This window comes from Pezoporus wallicus, unplaced genomic scaffold (genome assembly GCF_028554395.1).
Source record: "Pezoporus wallicus isolate ANWC-B61680 ecotype Strahan unplaced genomic scaffold, APGP_CSIRO_Pwel_v1 contig_6789, whole genome shotgun sequence".
NCBI lineage: Eukaryota > Metazoa > Chordata > Aves > Psittaciformes > Psittacidae > Pezoporus > Pezoporus wallicus.
In genome coordinates, this window is record NW_026637361.1 from 924,425 (window position 1) to 947,964 (window position 23,540).

The 23,540-nt window shown below is 39.2% G+C and overlaps 1 protein-coding gene across 4 annotated transcripts in view; it reads left to right on the forward strand.

Moving 5' to 3' along the window:
• AFG2A (AFG2 AAA ATPase homolog A) overlaps window positions 1-23,540 on the forward strand; it is a 227,132-nt gene that overhangs the window by 164,077 nt on the left and 39,515 nt on the right. The window contains exon 17 of one of the 4 annotated variants that reach the window (XM_057405166.1): window positions 1,292-1,396. The exons of the other annotated variants lie outside the window; for them this stretch is intronic. Within the exon in view, the coding sequence (XP_057261149.1) occupies window positions 1,292-1,370 (79 nt within the window). The 3' untranslated portion in view covers window positions 1,371-1,396. The remainder of the gene's footprint in view (window positions 1-1,291; window positions 1,397-23,540) is intronic. 4 annotated transcript variants of the gene reach the window in all.

Consider the following 23,540-nt stretch of genomic DNA (forward strand, 5'->3'; position numbering starts at 1 on the left):
ATGCTTTGGAGTAGTGACTCAGTACTATGTTTTTAACCGGATATCAGTGGTGCTGTCCTGGCAGAATATATCTGCCTCTGGATGAGTTACAAGCCTCCCAAAGCGTAAATATAATAAACATATTTTCTGTTGTGTATGGAAACTGTCTTCTTACTAGGCAACAACTGTAATGCTTGTATTTTAGAAATTCCAAGGATTTCCTTTGAATCTGGATCAGCTGAGGCTCTAGTGATGAATTTCTGTGCCTAGTTGATAATTAGTCACAAATGTCTTGGTGCTGGCCTTGTACATTACCAAAAATAAGTTAATGGGTCATTGAGTGCAGCTACAGACTAGCTGTGGCGGTGGAGGAAAGCCTGCCTGTTTTCAATACGGCATTTCTCATGAATTTTGTTCTTTCACATCATTCAAAGAGTTATAACTGAGATGTAAAGAGTAAATACAGAAGAATCCTCAGTCAGTGTTCTTTGGAAGAATATTTAAGTCTTGACAGTTGGCACGCACAGTGGCCAGTTTCATTAAAGCCTTTTCTTCCTAGTGTCTCCAGCTTCCCAGCTTTAGAAATAGTTTCCGCTGTTGAATGGCAAGTTCCCATTCTACTGTTCTGTCCTTTGTTTAGAAAAAGAAATGGAAAATGCTCAGGTTTGTGACTAGAAGATGCTGTGTGAATAAGGAGTTACATGTAAAGATGCATTGAATCATCCTGACATGAGGTGAATAAACAGCAAGTAAAGTGAATAGTTCAGTATATGTCTGGCTTCCAACCCGGCCTTTTTTAAGATCAGATATTTGTGTATTTTTGCCTGTCATCACTGATGACCAGTTATCTCTATTCACCTGCTGGATGTATGTTTCTTTTAATGAATATCTTTAAAGATACATCAAGATAGCAAAATAGGGTGATTACTTCCCACTGCTGCATGTGAGAGAAGACTGAAGATAATTTATGAGGGTGGATTGCAATTTCCTTCTCTAGTGTGTAAAGAAGTTTAATATATTTAAAAAAAAAGGTGCATTTACATTTTTAGTGTAAGAAAAAAAGTAATGTCTGTACAATTAGTTTTTATTATGCTAATAGTATAGATCAAGCAAAGCCTCAGCTGAAATATTTGGTTTTGAGTTTCATCTTCATTACCAGGCCCTTCTGAAACAGTGTTCTGCAGCAATGCTTGAGGCTGTTCTTCTGCATCAGTAAATCAGGAAAGTAAGAAATTGTCTATAGAAGTTTCTGAATAGCAAGGTTCGGCCTCCAAGCTGATGTTAACACCAAGGATCATTCCCTCCTCCCTCTGAGGCAACTTCTTTGGCTGCATGTCTGCCCTGAAGGCATTTGTCTGTTCCCAGGACCACCTCAACCTCTTTTTTGCTGAGCTGGTGTGACTGAGCCAAACGCAGAGTAGGTCTGGTTGCTTCAAGTACAGCGCTGCAGTAACCATATGTCTCCTTTGCCCTCACACACAGACCAGCAGGTTTCACTGGTGTGGCAGAGGAGCCATCAAACTGGGACAATACTCTTGCATTTGTCCCCAGCTTTTTTTTCCTGGGAAACTTCTACTGAGGGCCATGCCCAGGCGGCTGACGCTTGGCATGGTTCAGCAGGAGAGTGGGCTGGGCTGGGCTGGGCTGGGCTGCTGGCCTCACCAGCACTTCCAGGTGCTGCAGCGTTAGCAGGGAGCACTGGTAGGCACAAAAAGGTCTCTAGATCTTGAAAGTAATAAAAATGGTTAAAACAAGTGCAGTACTGCCTTGAAATTTTTGTAAATTTTGTCCTAGTGTTCCTGCATTTTATTTTGTGGCAAAATTTGCAGGAGATTCAACTTTTTAGAAAACTGATAATTTTATTTTTTTTAATGCTTTTATATAATTGGGATGTCTTCACTCAAAGATTAATTGGATTATAGATTTTTTTCTAGAGCATTTTCACTGTTGTACTTCATGCTGAAGTTTTTCTGTTTGATTTCTCTCTGTGCTTTCTGTAGAGTGCAGTGAATTAAAGATCCAGCTGCAGAAGTATTTAAAAGCTATGTTTGAAAGTGCAAGCAGTGTGAGTTCTTTGGGTCTCATTTGCTTCCTTTGATGATGCTGCTACAGCCAGCTTGCTTTAGGAAAGATGGGCCTTCCACAGACTCCAGTGAACTACTTTTTTAATTTTGGGTTCAGATTAGGCTTTTCATAATTACTAGCTGCTCTCTGTTGTAATACAAAACACGCATAGTCCTAATGCACTTTCTAGTGCAAGTGCAAACAAAATCATTTGGACAGTATCAGATAGAAAATTGTTTGTCCAGCAGTTTTTAAATTACGCATTGTCTCACCCAGAGAATAAGAAAGGTTGTAGCTGGAACATGTCTTGGTCTAGAGGAAGGATACCTGCCTTTATAAATGCAAAGACTGATGTCCTTATTAGATCAGGGAGGGGGGTAAGAAGATTGTATCATTTGCCTTTACAGATTAAGGGGAAGGGGTGTGTCTGTCTTCAAATCCTTGGAGGCTGCTGAGAAAAGGGATGATCAAGGGATGAAACAGTGTTTCCCCATTGTAGAAATATTTAGTTCCAGAAAGTAGGTGATAAAAAGGAGAATAAACTCAGTACTGAGTGAGGAACCTTCTTTTATTGTCTGAACCCCAGTCACATTTATAGTTTGTTACAGTTTAGAAGGCAGTAGCAGAGAGGGAAGTTTTAGGCAGAAACTTAAATCAAGTGTTGAGTAGTTTTAAGTTGGTTAAAGATAGTGAAAAAAAATATCAATATTCTGGATCTGATGACTATATTCTCAAGACCAGCATGCTTATAAAAGTAAGCTAATGGGACTAATCCTGCTTTTAAATTTGTGGAAAGCAGGTCATGGTGAAAGCAAAGGCTGGCGTTGTTTCTATGCTATTATCAGTTTCCATGCTTACAGGAGACAATCGTAAAGCAGGAATCTGGGAACCTGTAAATCTTTCACTCGTTCTTAGTAGAACAGTTGATGTAAAAAATATCTTTCTCACTTTGCAATAACTTTCAGTGGGAACAAAGAATGAAGGGGGAAAGCAGCAAGCCAATGAAGGTTTGCTGTGGCTCATACGAGGACATATTTGATGCCAAAAAGTATCTTTACAGTAGCACACTAGTTTCAGTCGACTAACGCCTTTGACTCTTAAATATGTATTCTAAAACATGCATGGTCTTGTTTAAAAGATACTGATATATTTAAGCTATAAACTTTAATAAAAACCCACTGCAAACAACCAAAACTCATCTTTTTCTTACAGAGGAAGGTACCAACTACAGAATAAGTGAGGATGTCTTCCACTGTAGGTATACAGGAAGGTAAACAGTCTTTTAAGATATTGGGAAAAATTTGTCTCTTTAGTAAACAGAATCCACAGTAAAGGTGAGAGAGGGCTGAAATACAGGTTAAAAAGGACATATGACAAATTAGAATGTGTTATCTTCTTTACACCTAGTTTTTCCATGAAGGAAAAGATCTTCCTAACTTAAGGGGAAGGCTTTCTGCTTAACATTTTTAAAGGGCAATAAATCCAATCCTGTATAGTAGACTAAAAAGAGACACAGGCTTTTGGGAGCATCAAAAAAAGTAGAAAAATAAAGAGTGAAGTTTCTGTGTGGAAGAAAAAGCAAACAAACAACAAAACAAACAGTAGACCTTTCAAATCATGTCACGGCTACAGCCCATCATTTTGATTTTTAAATGCAAATGTGTTTGTTCCTTTTATGCTTAGTTATGCTAGATGCAGTGTGTGTTCAATTCCCATTGAATTCTACAGATGTTGAAGGCTGTTGTGGTTTAAGCCCAGCCAGTAACTCAGAACCATGCAGCTGCTCGCTCACTCCCCACCCCTTTGCTCCCCCACCCGCCTCCTGGAGGGATGGGGAGGAGAGCTGAAAGAATGCAACTCCCATGGGTTGAGATAAGAACAGTCCAGTAACTAAGGTATGACATAAATCACTGCTGCTACCACCAATAATAATAATGATAAGGGAAATAACAACGGAAGAGAATACAAGCACTCACCACCTGCTGACTGATACCCAGCCCAACTGAGCAGTGATCTAGCCCTTCTGGGTAACTGCCCCCGGTTTATATACTGGACATGGCATGCTGTGGTATGGAATACCTCTGGTTAGTTAGGGTCAGGTGTCCTGTCTCTGCTTCCTCCCAGCTTCCCCTCCTCCCTAGCAGAGCATGAGACTCAGAAAGTCCTTGGTCAGAGTAAACATTACTGAGCAACAACTAAAAACATCGGTGTTATCAGCGCTGTTCCCAGGCTGAAAGTTAAAAACACAGCACTGCACCAGCTACTAAGAAGGAGAAAAATGACTCCTATTGCTGAACACAGGACAAAGGCATGCAACACATCATTAGGGACTGGGCCCTCAGATTTTAAACTTCTAAGATACCACAAAAAAAAAGGCATGTGTCTCATCAGAAATGTGTGATTTAGTAGTTAAAGCATCTATGACTGAAACAACTCTGGCCTGACTCTGCTGGATGGCCTTTCCTCCTGAACAAGTTCTGCTTAGCTCCACACCAGGATACAGTATTACAATGAAATGCAGCTTTCAAGGTGAGGAACACTGTCAGATTGAAACACAGCAAGATAAAGGCCTCAGATGAACCTCTGAAGTTTCTCTTGGAACAATGCATAGGATCTGTTAATTTATATCACTCATTGAAACATGAACATTTTTGTGTGGGTGGGTGAGGAAAAGAGACTCAGCCTTCATCCAGTATGGGTAATTTGGGATCACCTCCTTCCGACACACATTTTCAGTGCTGAGGATGTGTTTGGCACAGGTGGCTGGAAGGTGAGGAAATACGTGGCATTCAGAATGTTTTCCGAATGTCAATGTTTGGGATAAATGAGATGAATCACCGGAAAGGAAATAAGTAACTAGACAGGACTTCCCATGGGATTTTGCTTACTGCTGGTCTCACAGGAACCTTGTACGTGCAGAATGTGCTTGGGCAGATCAGGAATGAGGGCAGCATGAGTGTCTGGGTAATCACTCATGGGCATGGTGGTGCTGAACCGCAAGAGTTTGTGGCATGACACTGCCTCTGCCTGCTCTCCTTTTAAGCCACTTTAGAAAGATCTGGTTCCCCTCATGCATTTTTCAAAGATGGGTGGGGGGGTTTATTGCCCCAAGTGGCCTGATTTTCATCACATCTTACCTCAGCTGAAACCTGATGAGGTACTGTTTGTATTCGCCCTATGTGTATAAAAGCATGGGTGGCATTTTGCATCTTTATGCAAAACGTAAGGTTTGGTATCCAGGAGAGTATTTGCCCTGAAACCTGGCTAGCACATCTGGGAAAGAACGTTTTATCCTTCAGTGAAATAATGATTTGCTAATAGTTTAATCAAGCAGAGGAGATTTAAAGCATCTGGCTGAAGGGGCATTAGTGTTTCTGAAAAGGTCAGATCCATTAACAGCTCAGGGAGAATACAGTTGAAACTGCTTCCTAAGTAACTTAAAAAACAGTGATCCTCAGAGAAACGTGGAACACCAGAGGGAATTTGAGCAAGCCCTGCAATGAGCACCAAACAGTCTCAAGGTATGAAATTCAGCCTGCTGCTTAACCTGAGATTTTCTTCCTCCATACAGCCCAAAGAGCTGAATGTTTTGATTCCTTAAATGCTGAAACAGATAGGATGCAGCTAATTTCAGTATGTTTTTTTTCTTCCTTTCTGTGTCTTCATTAGTTATTTTAATGGCATAATTTACCCACAATCTGTAAATGAGCACCTCTGTTTGCTTTTGTCCTCCCAGTGCCTTTGAACGGTTATTTCTTGTTGCACGCCTGTTTGGAAAAAGAACCCGCAACAAGAGCATCACTTGTGCCAGGGGTATGCAGTCCTCTGCTGACAGGGCTGCTCACTTCCCATGAGCTTTTACGGAACAGCTGTAGTTTCACCAAACCAGCCGAGGCCACAGGAGATGCCTTCCTTTACTGGCATCGCTGAATGTGCTGTTTGCTTCCCTCTGCTGCCCTGGCCTCCCCTTTTCCACACTACCTTGACAGCGGTGGAGTTACCAGGAGCTCCCCTTTGTTGAGGGTGGCAGGGAGGAGTGTGCTGCCAGCACAGTGGGGGACTGTTGAGATGTCAGTGAAACACAGCCATGTAAAAGAGGGACCTTAGACTGATACTCTCTCAGGCAGCTTCACTTGCTCTCTGCTCTTGCCTGTGGCTCTGCTGCTTTATTGTCCTTGTTTTGGCTGTAGTTCCTAGCAATGGAAAAACATGTTGCTCTTTAAAAGCAGATGGGAATTCATTCCTGAAGGAAAAAAATGTCTCTTTAGGCTACTGCTATTGTTTTCTGTTAGTTTTATTTTTTGACTGTGAGTTATTTCTAGCAACTTTTAATTTAATTCATTCTTCCTTTTTTTTTTTTTCCTTAATCAGACAGCAGGGATTATCCTTCCATGTCTTAAAGCACATGCTTTCAGTATACCACTGATCACAAATGGGGGTATATAAGTTTGAGTTAAAATTGTATTTGCAGTGGTCAGGAATGAATTGAAAATGTCAGTTTATTTCTGTCTTTTGAGGTATTTTCATTTACGTAATACAGATGCTAGTATCAGTTCAGAGTGGTAGAATTTGCTTTTATGTTAATAAAAGGAAGAGGAAAAAAAAAAAAAGGCACTTTTTCTTCACATTGACCTCTTTTTCTGATTTAAACTTGTACCGTTGGCACTTGGTCGTAGAAGTTACCTTGTGTCATAGGGTATGTGGTTAGAAGGGAGCTTGCTGCTTTGATTTTCCCTCAGTTCTAGTCCTAAAGTATAAGGCAAGGCACACAAATTAGAGAAAGTCATCAAAAAGTCATTGTGCTTCACAGAAAATTAAGTCCTCATCCTTGACCCTTATACACTAACTTCAGGTCCAGATCTTCACAGAATACAAGTTATAAATACTGTATATGTCTTAGTACATTAGCAAAAGATAACATCCAGACTTTTTTGTATCATTTTCCATGAGACCACTGATTTGTATCCACTTTTTTCATAAATGGGGAAAAAGTAAATATTCTTACATACCCCTTGCTGTTTCTCAATCCCTTAACAGCGTGTATCTGACTGGCTTAAGTGCCTATTGTAGTTACTTGTAGTAGTACACAGTGTCTGTCTATCAAATCTCAGTGTTCAGTTTACCTTTCCATATGTGCATATATATTTTTCTCTTGGATATGCTGAGGGTCTCAAGGGGTTTCCCACGGCGTAGCACTGAGACATAATCTTAGGCATCAGCTTGACCAGGAGAGCTGCAGAGAGCTCTCTGCTGCTCCAGTAAAACTTGCTTTCCATTCTTAACAGAACTGAGTGCTCCAAAAATAAGGGGAGTACGTGGACAATAATATCCAAAATAGTTCTAATTGTTACCTTAATTGGCACCAGGAATATTTAAATGCAGTACCTGAAGGCTAACTCAGATGGGATGTTTATACCAGATGAAACCATACAGAGGAACACCTTGTGCTGACCTACTTGTGTTTCTGGTACTGTGCCAGTTAAATTGCTGTCAAGGGGGAAGAAATGTTAATGAATGGCAGAGGAATGAACAGTGGAGCACAGGTATGAAAGCTTATTAATCTACCTGAGTATTGTTGTTGTGAACGAAGAACATGTATTTTAATGACGATGCTCTTCACACTTCACTGAACTGCAAAGATTGGAGAGGTGTGTGTACCAATTAAAATATTTAAATGTATATTGGTATCTTTGTGTACATATAGAATAGGATGTTTCCCTTTAGCAATCATCAGCGAAGTAATGGTTGCTGTTGCAAAAATTTGGAACCTAGCAATATCTAATAAGATCAGTAAGTGTGCCATTAGGCTGTATATCTTCCACAATAAATGCACTGAATTGCAAACTTAAAAGCTATACCTATTAGAATGTGCACCAACTATTCTGCTTTCATTACTTTCTCCTGTAATAGAAATAATATTTCATTTTTGTAAAGTAAATGTTGAGTTCATTTTGTGAAAGATGGTCATTACTGATAAAGTATTTGCAGGGTTTTATGTTCTTGGTGTTTTGTTAGGTTTTTTTTCTTAACATTTTAATTGTGTTATGCTTTAGTAGTTGCCATCCCCAAAAATGTGTATGAACCACAAGCTTACACACCTGTCATCTCCTTAAGTTGAGTTTAAAAATGTATTCTGCTGTGTTCCTTTCAAAGAGGTTTTGTTTATGTATAATTCTATTTTTCTAAGTGAGATTTTTGGGGACAGAATAGTTGAAATACCTGCCTTTGTTCTGCTTTCTTTTTTTATCCACAAACTTTAGTAACAACAGTGTTGGATTTTGAGGGTTTTGGGGGAGAGTAAGCTGCTCAGCATCAATTCTGAAACAGTTTGAGAAGTTGTTAGTAATTAAAATAGTCATTGATTCTGAATATGGGAACAAGGAAGCTTTCAAGTACTTGCAGCCAAACCCATGTTGTCAAACAGGGCAATTTTCATTCTTGCCGTGTAACTTTGGCTTTGACAGCCTGCCTGAACACTGGCTGTTCAGGAGGAGGAGAGCTGTGGTCCCATTGAAGAAGGCACATTAAGGGAAGCTATCTGCAGCTGGCTTTTTGTTTTGTATTTGAATCCTAACAAAGATTTTGTATTGGCACAAAACTTTGGTCTTAACATTCAAACCATTGCCTGGCGTAGAAGCTGTCAAATAACGTATCGTAGCACCACAGAGAAGCTGAGGTATGCCTGCACTACTGTAGCTCAGATTTTATGTTATCAAAAAATGGAAGTCGTTATTTCCAAGTTATCTTTTATGGTTTCCCTTAAATACATACGGAAATACATAAAGCTTTAGGTTTCCTTTGGCAGAAGGATTAAATGATTATTGGCAGATGGAAAAGAGCACAGTAACAGCTCTGCGGCAAATTATTAGCTATGTTAGAAGCAATTCCATGGACCATTTTGCTTTTTAATTAAACTTTATAAACTATCACATAGTTCTCAGCTTAAGCTTTTTGTTTCCTGTCTTTGAGTAATGAAAATGTCAAGGATAATCTTGAAGCCTTTCAGGTCTTAGTCTTCTGTAATTTGTCCATGGTATTGAGTGTACAGAAGTGAACCGTCAGATCTGGGTTGACCACTTCCAGTGGATGAAAACAGCAAACCCCAAGATGACTGCAATTGCTAATTGGTTTTGACATTCCCATTGTCAGGGAGGAAAACCAATAGAGTTTTTCCCAGTTTAAAAGAGCTGCTTTGAATGTTGTTTGTTTGATGGTTTATTTTCTTATTTAGGGAAGTGGGGGCCTGTTAGTTATGATTTCAGAGTAATTGGCATCTTACAGAGATTGGCTTTCTGGTGTCCTAGCAAACGAAATAAATCTGTGATAAATCTAGACTATTACTTTTATGCTTAACATTGCACAGTGAAACACACCATTAGAGGGAAGGGAGGGGAAGAAAAGTAATCTGTCTTCTGATTTGTCTTGTATATTTCTGGTCTTATTGTGCTTTCTACTGGGATAAACAAACTTTGTCTCTTTCCAGAACTGCTCCCAGTGAGCTCCCATTTGATGGGAAACTGATGGGGGGGGGGGGGGGGGGGGAGCAGATGTGAGGAGCAAAATGTACATGGCTCATCGGTTAGACTCTGTGGGTATCTTTGGTAGGATGTTACCAAGTATTTGTGAGTTCGTGTCAGAAAAACTGTTTCCACTCAATCTCTTTGGCAGCCACTTGCAGTGTATGGTTTTTGCTATTCAGGCAAGAATAAAGGACTGAAGAGAAGAAACCAGAAGGACAGGTTTTTGAGGATTTTTCTTATGACAGGCAATTATAGGGGCTTGGATGTTCAGCACTGGCACACCACCACGAGCAAGCAAAAATAAAAAACCCCAAGCCCAAAAGCCATGTGCCACTTGCATTTCTAGTTACCTCTGCAAAGCACCATTGTGGCTGTGTACCTGGAGAGAGGTGTTTTGGGGAGTTCCCTTGCCAGGGAGGACATACAGTGTGGCTGTAGGGACACAGGCTCATTGCAGACTGCTGTAATTATCCATGTTAGTGCTTTGTGGGATCTTGCCATTTCTGTGGTCATTTTTGTGTATTTACATGTTATATTAACCAGGGGGAAAAACAAACCACACTCCTTTGTTAGCAAAACAAAATTTGGAGGCAAGAAGATATCTTCTGTAATTTAGTATAAAAAAAGAGAGAGCAAAACTTTTTTTGATTCTGACTTTTCTAGTTTAAGGCCTGAGGACTTCCAAGGAAGAGTTGGCAGTCTTGTTTAATATTCAAACAGTAAACACTCATTGTAATAAGATGTCAGTTCTCTTCAGAAGTGGAATGTAGTCAAAAGATTAAAAGCTGAAAACTTACTCTTGCTTTCTAACATTCTTGTTACTGAACGTGCAAAAGTACTTGTGAATTCAGTAAAGTAAGCTCAAGGAAGAAACTGGGATTTGGGGGAATTTTAAGAAAGTTTTTGCATGTGATTATGTTTTTTTTTTCAATAAGTGTATATATATCTCACTAAAGACCTTCCTTTTCTTGTTTATGATGTTCTTCAAGCATATATAGAAAGTAAGTCCTATAAACTTATCCGTTCAGAAAGTATTCCGTTCTTTCTTTACCTCTTCTTTTTTTGTGTACTGTTTTTTCATCCATGAGCTAAAAAATTAGTATTTTCAAATTCATTAGTTTATTAAAAAAAAAAAACCCACAACAAACCACAAACAACCAAGGGTTAATGAAGATAAAATATAGATATTTATTAAAAGCAATATTTACGGAAGAGCAGGGGGAAAAACACAAAAAAAAAGGCATTAAATTCAAATGTCCTGTATCAATGTACGGAAGTTGGAGTAAGAAAGTGAACTTGAGCATTAAGACAGTATCTTACCCTAGGCTAATTGTTTGCCATTAAAAAGAGAGTTTGCATGCAGGAAGGAGTGTTATGTTTTGGACTTACTTCCTTGTAACTCATAAATCTTGGCTGTATAAATGTTCAGTCATTAATTAAGGCTTTCAAATTAATATGTTTCCTGACTGGACTTGGCTGTTTTTGCACAGAGCAATGCTGTTTCCCAAATTCCCAATTTAGGAGAGCTCTCAAATGTGTGATATGGAAGTATGATGTTTATTGTGGAGAGTTAATGAGAAGCGTGTACGAGGTGGAGAGAGGCATTTCATTGCTAACTTGTGGAGGAAATAGTGTGGTGGTATCAAAATGCGTTTGCATACTTTAATTACTTCCCTTACTTCAAACAATGCCAAAATTTACTATTTTATATTGATAAATGTCAGTCCTAAGCTGAATTACTTTCAGCTTTCCTAATTATTCTAGGACAGTTTTCTGTCCACAATTCAGCCAGTGTACTCAGGATGATGTATAAATACAGCCCAAAAGTGATGGAAAAAGGTTTCAACTTTTGTTAGAGACTTTTTAAAAATTAATTGGTAATATTATCACTCAAGTAGTATTATCATTGTGTTCATCTTATCTGCTTATATAGTAACACGGTGCTCATTTGGCATTTGTGTCCTACTTGTGTTACCCTTTCTTTACGTGTGTGCAAGTATATATATATATAAATATGTATTTGTGTCCTTTCTTACTTATGAAGCCATATAGGAGATTTTGCCATATATTTACTTATTTCTCCAATATTTAGGATTTTCAGAAATTGATATTTGGGTGATATGTACAATACACATTGTATTACAAACATCCATGTTAACTTCATTTTGCACAAGTGTGTTGCAGTGTTGAAAGCAAGTCTAGCAGTGCTTCCTCTGAAATGAACATCCCCTAGCTCATCCAACGAATTTGCTGTCAAAGGTTTGCAGAAGCTGCAAATGAACCATACAGCCAGGTGTGGTATTTTAAAAACAGGTGATCCTGGAGATGAGCTACATTTTGTAGCTGTTTCACACCAAAATTGTTTCCATTATCTGGATTCCAGCTGAATAGATATGTATTGCAGTAGTCAACGTCCTTCAATTCTGCATGTGCAATGGGTTTCATAAATAATTTGTATTTCTGTTCTGAGCTGTTTAATTTGTACATGAAACCTAGAAGAGCAGGAATTAATCATGAGCATTAACAAAAAAGATGTCTCATTAGCTCTTTAAAGACTTAGTGTTCAATTTATGAAAGTGTGTTACTGCTGGTGCTTTCTTTGTCATGAAAGTGCAGAAACACCACAGTGCTAATTGATGTGCCCTTTACAAGGAACTAAAAAATAGTCTGTAGCATGTGCTTAGAAATCTGAAACAACTGTTCCTGCCATGAACATATATATCATATATGTGTTGCACCAAGTAAGATACTTGTTTCTTAACAGCTAATTAGACCAAATTTCAAATTCTGAAATCTGAATTTGACTCAGCTGAATTTCATCGCCTTTGTCACTTCAACCAAAGCCAAACCATGAGTACCTTCTCATTTCTAGCCTAGTCAAAGTCTAAATTGTTCCTCTACAGCATTTCAAAAATTTTCATGTGCCTAAAATATTTCCTGCAACAAATGGAATTATTTAATGCACTTGAAATCAAATACATGTTTGATCTTGCTAAACCCAAGGATTATTTCTTTAATTCCTAAAGATTAAAATGTCTTCTTATTCTTAAAATGTATATTATTAATTAGATAGCAGAAATAACAGAAGATGCATCAGGTTTGTCTTTATCTTTTGATTTCCGAAATGTGATGTATTTTACAGCTGTATTCTATTGCTGTCACTTCTGGGCCTGTAGTTTCCTGACAGTTCATCTCTGTCAAATCAGCTGATGCATAAACTACACAACGCTGTTTTGTGCGATTAGATTTTGATATAGCAAAATGATTTTTCCATGACCAAGAAAATTCTTTGCATTTTAATGGGATTGAAGAGAAGGCATATCAGTTAGTCCCAAGCTAAGCCACTGTAAATGTTTCCAGGTCTTTCACTATTGCTTTTTACAGGTTTCTAATAAGAGACATGGCTCTATGTGTTTGTGAGGAGCAGGGGCTGGTGAATGCCTCCCCTTTTAATTGGTGTTTTGAAATTAAGTACAATTCCATGTGGCCTCAGCACTACTGTAGACATGTTTAAGAACAGACTGACTTTTAAAAATTACTGAATTACTCTTCCACTCTTATCACATCTTTTTGAAGCAGCAACCTTTTCTTGCCCCCATGAGATTATTGCCATCCAAAAAGCTATTTCAAAAATAGCTCTGTCTGTAGAAATTGGCTACAGAGATGCTGCATCAGAGGTGTGCAGGCAATGAGTGACCCACCAAGTTGGACAGGCGGTAGAAATCCAGGTGCCCTATCATGCTTGGTATAAGTACCATATGAACATGATAGGAAGGCTTGCTAAATTATAAAACATAGCTTTAAGAAACCATGGTAATAAATCTCTCTTTTGCCAATCTACGTGTCCTTCGAAACAGTCCTGGACTTGATGGGAAATAGGTTGTATTGTCTCATTGGTTTCTTCCTTCTTATGAATTTGACAAATCATTCCGCACATCATATTTGGTAGCAAGTAAACTATATTTCAAAGCCTGAATGATGCCTGTGTGATATTTGTAATTTGAAATCTGTTTTTACATAAGACTCAGACGGGATTCGGGATTCGGTGTTGTATTTAGTAGTAGCTATCTGCCACCTGAGTTACTAAATTACAGAACAAATTATAATTTGCCTAATTTCTTGTAATATACTGAGTAGGACTTCTTTTGCAGTGTGCAAATTCAAAATCAGGAACTATATCCTGGGACATTATTACAAATTGTGTCTTTTTGCAGGCCACCCATTTATTTTGTTACTTGGCTCCTGTGGGATGTTCCCAGTAGGGTTGCATCAAGCCACTGTTGAATGGCTGGTGCTGGTTTTTCTGCCATTCTGATGCCATTCTGCCGTTGAAAGAGGGACTTGAAAAACACAACAAGGAAGCTTAGAAAGTTTCTAAGTAGTTCAGCCTATTAAAGTGCTTAGAAAACTGCTGGCTTGACAAGAGTAAATAAAGAGGCTAAGTTAAGGTAAGCGGTGGGAGCCATGGTAAGCAACAGCTTCCTGGACCACAGAAACAGCTTTACTGATCCCACAGTCATGTGGCTCTAAGGCTTTGCCCAACAACAAGCCAGTGCAGAGACCTGTATTCTCTTGCAATCATTGCTCATGTTCTCAAGATGAACAAAACAACGTTACTGGTATATCAAGATGACAAACCTAGTCCAATCCTAGCCCAGTCAGGATCCACACAGAACAGGTTGTTCCCTGCGAGTCGGAACAACACTGATAATGCTTGGCAGGAATAGCAAATACACATTAATATTTGCATTATGATAACAGAGAGAGCCTGTTTTGAGGTTTATATTTGATACTAGTAATTCATCCTCCATTTTGAGATGATTCTTTCCTACAGTGAATGGTCTTTCTTGAAAGTGTCTCATTTTTCAAACAGAGATCTTTTAGTCACTTTGTTTTTAGCATTTAAAATCCAGCCGTTTTATTGTAGTGATGTTTAGCCTTCCAGTACTTTTTAGCACCACATTTTTTTCATTTTAAAATAGTGAGGGGTTTTTGTTGTTTGTTTCTTAATTCATATGCAACATTTAACGAAAGCTTAATTAGCCTCAGCATGTAGGGAGAGAGAGGAAACAGTGTTCAGCAACTGAGATTATAATTAGCTACATTTATACAGAAGTGATTGTATTACCTAAATCTCTCTTCCCCCCCCCCCCCTTTTTTTTTCCTTTCCTTTTTTTTTTTCTTTATTTGTGGATGAGATGAGGGTAGGAAGGGAGTGCAGGCGCAATCTCTGTAAAAGAAGTGGAGGGAGTAAAAATGCTTCAATGGATCTGGAAAACAAATACAACGAACTGTCTCTGTGTCTCTGTAGAGCTGAAGCACTGGTCTTACTTTTAAAAATCCTTGACAGGCAGAGTTTAAATTTCAGTTTGGGAGGTTTGCAAAGCTTGGAAAAGCCATGAAGGTCAAATCCTATTCTCAAGGTGTGAACACAGGACAAGGCTGATCCTGGATATGAAGGCCAGTCTTGTTACTGTTTTTTATTAAAATATTTTGTTACTTCTGCTGCAAATTAACGTTGGTTTGAACATTTTCTCTCTCTTAAGTATTGTTCAGTCTTCCTCATTAAAAAAACATTTCCTCAATAATAATAGGTTCCATATGTAGATGTACTGTGTATGTAAAATGATACATATTAATGTAAGTAATCACACATGAAAATGTGAGGTTTTTGCTTTTCACCATGTAATGACTTTTCCTGCTTCAGCCGCCTGCCCCCGAAACAATCAGAACAACAAGAAAACCCATCAAAAGGAAATTTGCTGTTTTAAATAATTTTCCAGATACCAAGTTTTCCAAGTTCAAATGGAGCTGGCAGAGGAGGCAGGTGGCTGGCAGACTGACCACTGACTGTTCCAGGAACAGGTCAACTTTGTCTGCAGTGTGGTTGATAACCATGGATTTGTGCACGCCTGACAACGAGCACACTGGAAAGCCTCGGCTCAAGGAAGCTGTTCACCATGTGCTTCACTTCAAAAATAAGGGCAAGTCTCTCCTCCTTCAGGATCCTTTATGCTGGTGAGAAGGAGACTTACTCAGGTGCTTGCAGCTTAGTTTTAGCTTGGAGTTAGTTAAACTGTTTTACTGAACTGCAATGCTGCGGTGAGATGGAGAGACTTTACAGTACTGCACACACTGTCTCAGAAACATACGGGGAAAGCATTTCTTAAAAAGAAGCAAAATCCCTTTCCTTTTTAGAGGGTTACAAGAGTATTCCGACGTTTGCCTGTAGAAATAACACCTGCCCTCCATTTTGTGAAAAAAGAAAAAAGAGCTATAAAAAGCCAAGTTACCTGGGGAAATCTCTGCATTTTTTCATCTTATGTGCATGATTTTAGCCAAAGGAAGATTCCCATGTGTTCTGCTTAAGTCTTGTAATGTGATGCAATCATTCAATTTGGCTGATATGTTCTGCAAATAATCCAACAGCAGATGAGTTTTTTGCTTTTGCGGGGTGGACAGAGACAGAGGAGACCTACAAACACTCTTTACTTTGGACAGTTGTATGTGCAGCAACACTTAAAAGACTGCCAGAACCATTTCCCAAAGCAAAAGGGACGCATAGGATTTTTCTTGAACCCAGAGGTTGATGACAGATTAAAAAAACTTATTATCCTGAATAAGGAGTGGTAGTACAGGATATCGCTGTGTCATTACTTACGCAAGAAAAAAACCAAACAGTTATTAATTTTACTTTTCTAAATTTTACTTCAGTGTTTCTTCTGCAAAAAAAAACGAAACACTAAGTTGAATAATTTGTATAGTTTTGTGTCATTGACATGATTTTTTATGGTAGAAGTAGAATTCAGAATGCTTCAGCTTGAAAAGACTTCAAGTATTTCAATTTAAAATTACTTTATCCATTTTCTTGCTAAGTGTAATGGGTGAGGTTGAATTTGATCCTTTGTTTACCTGGCTTTGCAGTAAATGATATATTCTGCTTGGGAAATATTTTGTTCTCCAGCAGAAAACTTTTACAATTCTGCTTTTGGATGAACCTGAAATTGTAAGGAGATTGGTTTTCTGAAACAGGTGGGGAATAAAAAGTAATTTCCTTTTGGATGTTGTGGGTTTTTTCTGGTTTTGTGTTTTGTTTTTTGGTTGGTTTTTTTTTGTATATATGTTGATAGTTGGCACTTTTACTTCAGCATCAGCACCCCATTTTCAGCTCTTTTCCTGTGGCACTGCATCATTCTTTTGCTAAGAAAAACGAACAGACTACATAGTAGTCTGCAGGCTGCACTTTTGCACAGCCCTCTGGGTTTATTTGTATTGACTCCACACTTGAAAGATAACACTTTCTTTCTCAGGTAGAAACGGTAAAGTTGTAGGAAATGGGTGTTAGAAAGCCTATAGAAGAATATTTAGTTGATCTGTATCTTAAAATGTATTCTGTTTGAAAATGTATTTAAATGATGGTGTGATTATACATAGTTGTGGGTGACTAATCTAGTCTATTGCTGCAGGTCATGGGAATAGTCATAAAAAGTATTTATTCTGAATGTGAACCCGGATGCATGCTTTCCTGACATGTTTCCCATATGGTCTGAAAGTAAACACTAAATCAGATAGAGAACTGAGGAAAGGGGAGCAGCAGCAAGTGGGGATTCGGCAGCACTAAACCTGCAGCTCTATGTGGTTTGAAGCTGTAACTTGTTTTCTCTCAGCAGCAAAGAAAAGAAAGAATTAGTCTAAGTGGAATGAAGGTGTTCTGCAGACCTAGGAACCCACTGAGACACAGGCACTGACGAACATACATAATTAAAACCTTTATCAGAAAAGCATTGGTGGAGATGCAGAGAAAGTGGGTCACCTCCAGAAACGATGTGTCGTTTACTCACTTATGCTCAGTGCTGCAGCAGAGGCTGGTACTTCTCAGCAGACTTCAGCCTGTGCACTCTTCCTGAAAACAGGGCGGTTTTAGGGAATTGCTGGTTCCACTTCAACAACTCAGCATTCCTGTCATTGTTGACCTTACCTGGCTGTACCTCACGGGGCGTATCTGCCAGGATATCCCTGTCAGACATGGTGTCCTTCCCATGTCCTCCCCTTGGTTCTCACAACTCGTGTTGGGAAATCTGAACTGGGAAGACAGGAGCATTGCAGATGGTCTATATAGGGTATGGTTAGGGATCTGAACTATGAGTACCACACAAATGCATCTTTAATTGCAGCTGCAGTGCAGACAAGAGCTCCTGAGTTACAAATTTTGTATGCTGGCTGTATGAGTGGGAGATCAGGAGCTGCGCTTGGCAGGAGAAACTGTATTTTGATATTGTCACTTCAACATGCATGAAAAGCTTAGATCTCATTTGTTTGTTCCGTGGTTAGCTTTTTACCTATTTTACCTTTAACTTCAACTGGGGAATCAGTCCCAAGGTTCTGCAGTGATGTTCCTCAATACTTGTGGCCTATGCAATTTAGTAATTTCTCAGTCACTGAAAGGGCTCATTTCATAGTTCAGGTGTCTTAAACTGGGAAATTTGTTCTTGGATGCAGCTCACACAGGCTTTCGTTGCCTTGCAATCTTTCTGGCTTTCCTAACATCCTTGCCTTCTTTCATGGGCTGTAGAAAGTACATGTTTTCTGTGGGAAATGATTGGGAGATTAGAGAGAAGTTGATTTCAGTCCAAAGGGTGGTGATATATATTAGCACAGTTTATAAGATACAGCCAAATCTCTATTCTCTGTTACCTGGTGAGACTTCAGCCTAGGGCTAAATGCAGCCACAGACGAATGCTCTTTCTTTTATTTCTAAGGGCACATCAATGTGAGGAAGTTATCCTGGAATGAGATAGGGTGTGAATGTAAATGCAGTAGCTGTTCCAGCATAACATCCTGTGGAGACAAGGTCTTGGTGCAGTGACTAAAAGCAATGGAATGACTTTGGTGGAAGCTGAGGACACTGAATTCCCCCTGCACTCCCCCCCAGAAAGCCAGCCCTGCTCAATACCATCTCCCTGATGTCTGACCATGTTTGCACTGGCTGCTTTTCCTGTCGATGTCACTTGTGTAAACTGTGATTTACTGCTTATTTTATCAATTGTCAGAAGGAGGTGGAGGGTGATGTCCACAGTATTACTGTAGGTAACTTGTGAACACAAACTGTACTTCAGCACGCAGTGTGCGAATGATGGGGAATATTTTAGCTCTGCCATCTTTTACTGGCTTTAGTGATTCTTACAGATTATAACTCAGGCTTTGATCATCTCTGCAGGTATCAGGTCTGTCACTCTTGAAGTGCAAAAGGAAGACTGCTGAGGGAAGAAAGTGTATGTTTGCTTTTCTCTTTCAGAAAAAAACCTGAAACGTTAATGTACTCTTTGCAGTGTCGAGAGGCGCACACGCTTTTCACGTGGTACTCTCAGAGTTAAAAATCACCTTTTTTTTCATGCTTGTGAGGTTGCTACACCAGTTTTTAGGCCTATGCTGTGATTCAGTTGTTACCTGTTCTTTATGGTCTGCTGAAAATTAGTGTTTATTTTTAAAGTGCCTTTTTGCAGATTAAGTAGAGCATTAATTAGTCACTTTGAGGAATAGAGTGCATTATTCTACCGCAGCTTTCCATCATGTCAAAAACTCATTACCAGATGTAGAGATCATAAACAAACACACATGGCTGCTGCATGTAAATCTGCTGCAGGATAAATTACTGCTGATCTCTTCTGATTAAATAGCTTTGTCTTCCAGCTCATTAATACACTTTCAACCATGTAGAATATTTAGGTGCTAATAACTCACAAAGCAATATACAGGAGAGCATTAACTTCCTGTATTTGTTAAATATATTTCAATCTGAATTTTTTTGCCCATGGTCCAGTCTACTCTTTTTTTTTTTTTATCTTGGAAAAGTAATTGCATAGTCAAAAATCTTCCTTCAGAGTTGGTGTTTGCTTCTGCAGGGTCTCTAGTGGGATATACAAATAGTCTTCCCAAAGCCACATGCAGATGATACTGCAGAAATCAACCTCGTATTATTAGGCCAAAGTCTTTGCTGGCACAATTCCCAAGGGGTTATGGCACAAAAATTGGCCTGAGGATGAACAAACCTAATGAAAACTGGGAACTGATAGTTTAGGACCCAATCCTGCTTGTTACTGAGGAATTAGATCCTGCTACAGTGATTCTTGTGGCAGTACCTGAGACAGGTCCCTGCTGTGCCCGGTACCCCAATGGCTGCTGTCACTCTCCACCATCCCTGGGCAGAACAGGGGTGGTGGGAACCCACACACAGAGACCAACTTCAGGCAAGGGGGTGTCCCTGAGCCACTGCAGACAGGCATGTCAGGCTTGTGCCCACCAGCCCTGCATCTGTCCACATTGCTTTGTACCTGTTTCAAGTCTGTTTTAGCACTTGTTCAGCTTTGGGTCAGGCTTCTTTTGCCCATCAGTGTGAACCTCACAATGAGGAGAAGAGTCATTAGAGGCAGTATCCTGTGCTTAAATAATACATGGTTGTGGCAGATGGTAACAAACTCAAAGTCACTGTAGGTTGTTTCAGGTCTTGTTTTTTCCAGTAGGCAGATGATAAATTTTTAAATAGGAATGAGTACCTTGTATAAAGAAGACATGTGTGCACAGACATTGCCACACAGGATCTAACAAACTGGAGTCTGTCCCGGGGAGCTAGTAACAGTCCATGAGGTTTAGGAGGTGAATGGGGACTAACCCCAGGAAGGCGAGGCATCCCAGGTGGTAGCAGAGCTTGCTAGGTGGTGAAAATTTGCATCTGTGGTAGAGCCAAGACTTGTAATCCTGCACTCAGTCCCTTAGTAAAGGGACAGTCAAATGGCTGACTCCTGTGTGGAGAGACTACTGCCTAACCCTGCCAGGGTCCCTGGTGTGTGATCGTTCCCACAGGAGAGCCCATCTTTCTTCCCCTCTCGCAGCCTCTCTGAGAACATGAGCCTCACACCGCCTGAGCTGCTGATCACAATTTCCTGCCCAGCAGCCTTAGCAAAATTATCCATCAGGGATGAGTAGCCTTGTAGCAGACCTCCACATTTCTTCCTGTTTTTCTTTTACCAGAAACATCGATATTTAAAAACCAGGCAGAAATACTTGGTGCCCAGTCGTTCTGTTGCCTGTTCACTGCTTATATTGCAGCTCCTGGTGGAAGCTCCTGTCTTTCTGTGTCAGGTATTTAACAAGCCTGGATCTGAAATGCAGATGACTTACACCTTGGGAACAGAAGATTCAGATGACTATGAAAATGAAGGACAGTAGTTTGTAGAATATCTTTATGTTAAATCCATACCACATAGGAGTTTGGGAACTCCGGAACCTTTGCACATAATAACCTAGCCGTGACTAGGTCAACTAATGTTAACGCTATGTTTAAGCTATAAAGCACCAAGGAAATGTGACACACTGGTATTAATCACAACTCTTTTCTGTCACCAGTGCATATTTTAGTATTCATAAATTAATTGATTGAATCCTGAATTAGAAACTATCTCTATTTCTAATAATGGGTATTACTGAGTCCAAACTTTTGCAGAGCCAGTAAGTAATATTAATTTTTAGTCAAAAAAGATCTTGTTTGTTGTTTGAATCTGCTCATTGATTTATAGCTTCTATTTAGCTTCCAATTATTAAATGCAGATAAGTTTTGGAATGTATTTAAGCATGTGCTTTACTTCAGTCGTATTTACTGACGTCAGAGGAACCCAAAGCAGATGCTTGTGTGCTTTCAGGGATGCTACCTTGAAGCAAGGAGAGAGAAAAGGAGGGAAGTCTCCCCTTCCCTTTTGGCTCCTCTTTTCATGTGTGAGTAGCATATTGTGTGTCTGGTTTTATTTAAATTCAAGGATGGCAAAACAACCACATTCTGTAAAAACTTCCTACTTCTTACCATCCTTCTTTATGGTTTGTTTTTTTCTTCTTGTTATTGATATTTGGTAATCTGCAGAGACAAAGTGATGTGAAACTTGGAGGTCTTCACAGAGGATTTTATTCTAATAGTGTTTAAATAAAGCCCTGTGGTCCCACTAAAGCCCACCCTCATTCCTTTCCTTGGTTTGCTTTTTAAACACAGTCTTAGCATGGGCTAATGCTTCATTTGCTGGGTTCTGTTGGGAGAGAGGTGGCAGGGGGATGGATAGGAGAATCTCCCAGCTCATGGCAGTTGATTGAATTGCCTTGCCTCTTTATACTGAACTAGCATTCCTGAAGCCTGTTCTAATCTTTTATAGTCTCACGAAATATAGAGGTACTTGTTGGTAAATTACAAGTCTTTGAACCGAGTTAACCTGTTAGTTGTTCTGAATCAAATGTACTTAATGGTCAGATGAATTTGTATCCTGAGATTTAAATGGTACTCATAACGTACCTCAAATAACTCTGCAAAATTAAATTGTATATACAAACTCGACTTTTTAAAAAGGAAATAGTATTTTTGTTTGAGGATTTGCTTTGCTTTGCTTTTTTTTTTTCAACAGTGAAGCATTTCCTGGCATGTTTACAAGAGCTAGGGAAGATGCTTGTTGGATTCACATGTGTACGTTGTGTGGCCATCCCTGCTTTGCCAGCTCCTCAGTTACTGTTGTGACAGACCAAAGAATGGCTCAATGATGGTGCTGAAAATAATTGTGCTTGTTACTCAGGAAAGGGGAAAGATGCTGAGGGTTATGACATCTGAGTTTAAGGGCCATTTACATTGCATCTAAAATATTCAGTAAAGTATGAAATATTATAATATATAATACACACATATAATATCCTGAGGAAGATTTTTTAAATAGCCAAGACTACATAGTTGTAGCATTAACGGCTGGGTGACGCATCTTTTTCTCTCCATCGAAGTTTTGGTTAGGCAGATAGGGTTATGTTGATCCTAATTATGAAGACTAGTGCTAATCTGAGATTTCAGACCCACTCGTCTGTGTGCACAAAGGTCAGCATAAACTCTTTTTGGAGCCATGTAAACTTGATCAGTATCTTTTTTTAATAGAGAAATCATATTACAAAATACATCTGTTCCCAATAGTTGTAAGAAATGCCTTGTGGTAATTAAAGCAATCACTTGCTTAGAAAATAAGACCAGGAAAATACCTAGTATGTTTTTACTGTTTTTTCCCCTTCTATATACTGTGTTAAAGAGAAGGATCAGCAGTCCATCAATAGTACATAAATTAATAAGTCCCTTGGTGGTGACTTAATAATCTTAGTAGTATGTATTAGCTAAAGGAGAACTGGAAAGTAGCATGTGCATTTACTGTGTAGCTGACTCGCTGTAAGGTTGTCAGGCAGTACTTATTTATAAATCTTGCAAACTGGAAAAAAAACCCAACCTTGATAAGATTACCATGACATGACAAATACCAGATATAAATAGATTTTTCACTTCCTGCTGTTGTCGTCTTTCTCCTGCCCTTAGTACTCTGCTCCAGTGTAACAGCCTGCCGGAGCTGAGCAGCTCCCCCAGGTGAAGGTCAGCTGTTGATACATTTTTGATCATCATGTAATGTTCTCCTGTTAGTACGTGGTCCCCATCTTAACCTCTTTGCATAGTCCCCTGATTATCCCAAATCACTTTCACATGGAGCTGAGGTTAAGCTTTATTTCTCTTGGCTTGTCCCTTCTGTAGCAGACACTTCGTCTTCACTTTGAAAGGACAAAACGATGTTCAGCTGCCTGAGCCTACACCCAGCCTTTGACTTATACATTATTTAATTTCCTTCAGAAAATTGGAAGCAGAACTTTAGGAGTGGAAGTCAGTCCTTTTCATTTGTTTAAGAATCTTTTAGGGTTAATATAATCATCGATAGTAGATGTCAGCATGATTAGGGTGACTTAAGGTAAAGCAAAGAAAATTGAATACCAAGGGAAATTCTTTCATACTGGAGAGGGTGCCAAGATTTATAGCTGTGCACATCTATAGGTTATTAGTTGTGGCATTAAAAAATGAAAAATGAAAATCATCGGGTTTTTGGGTGACATGTTGAGGACACCTGCCTTCCCTTACTGCACAGCAGA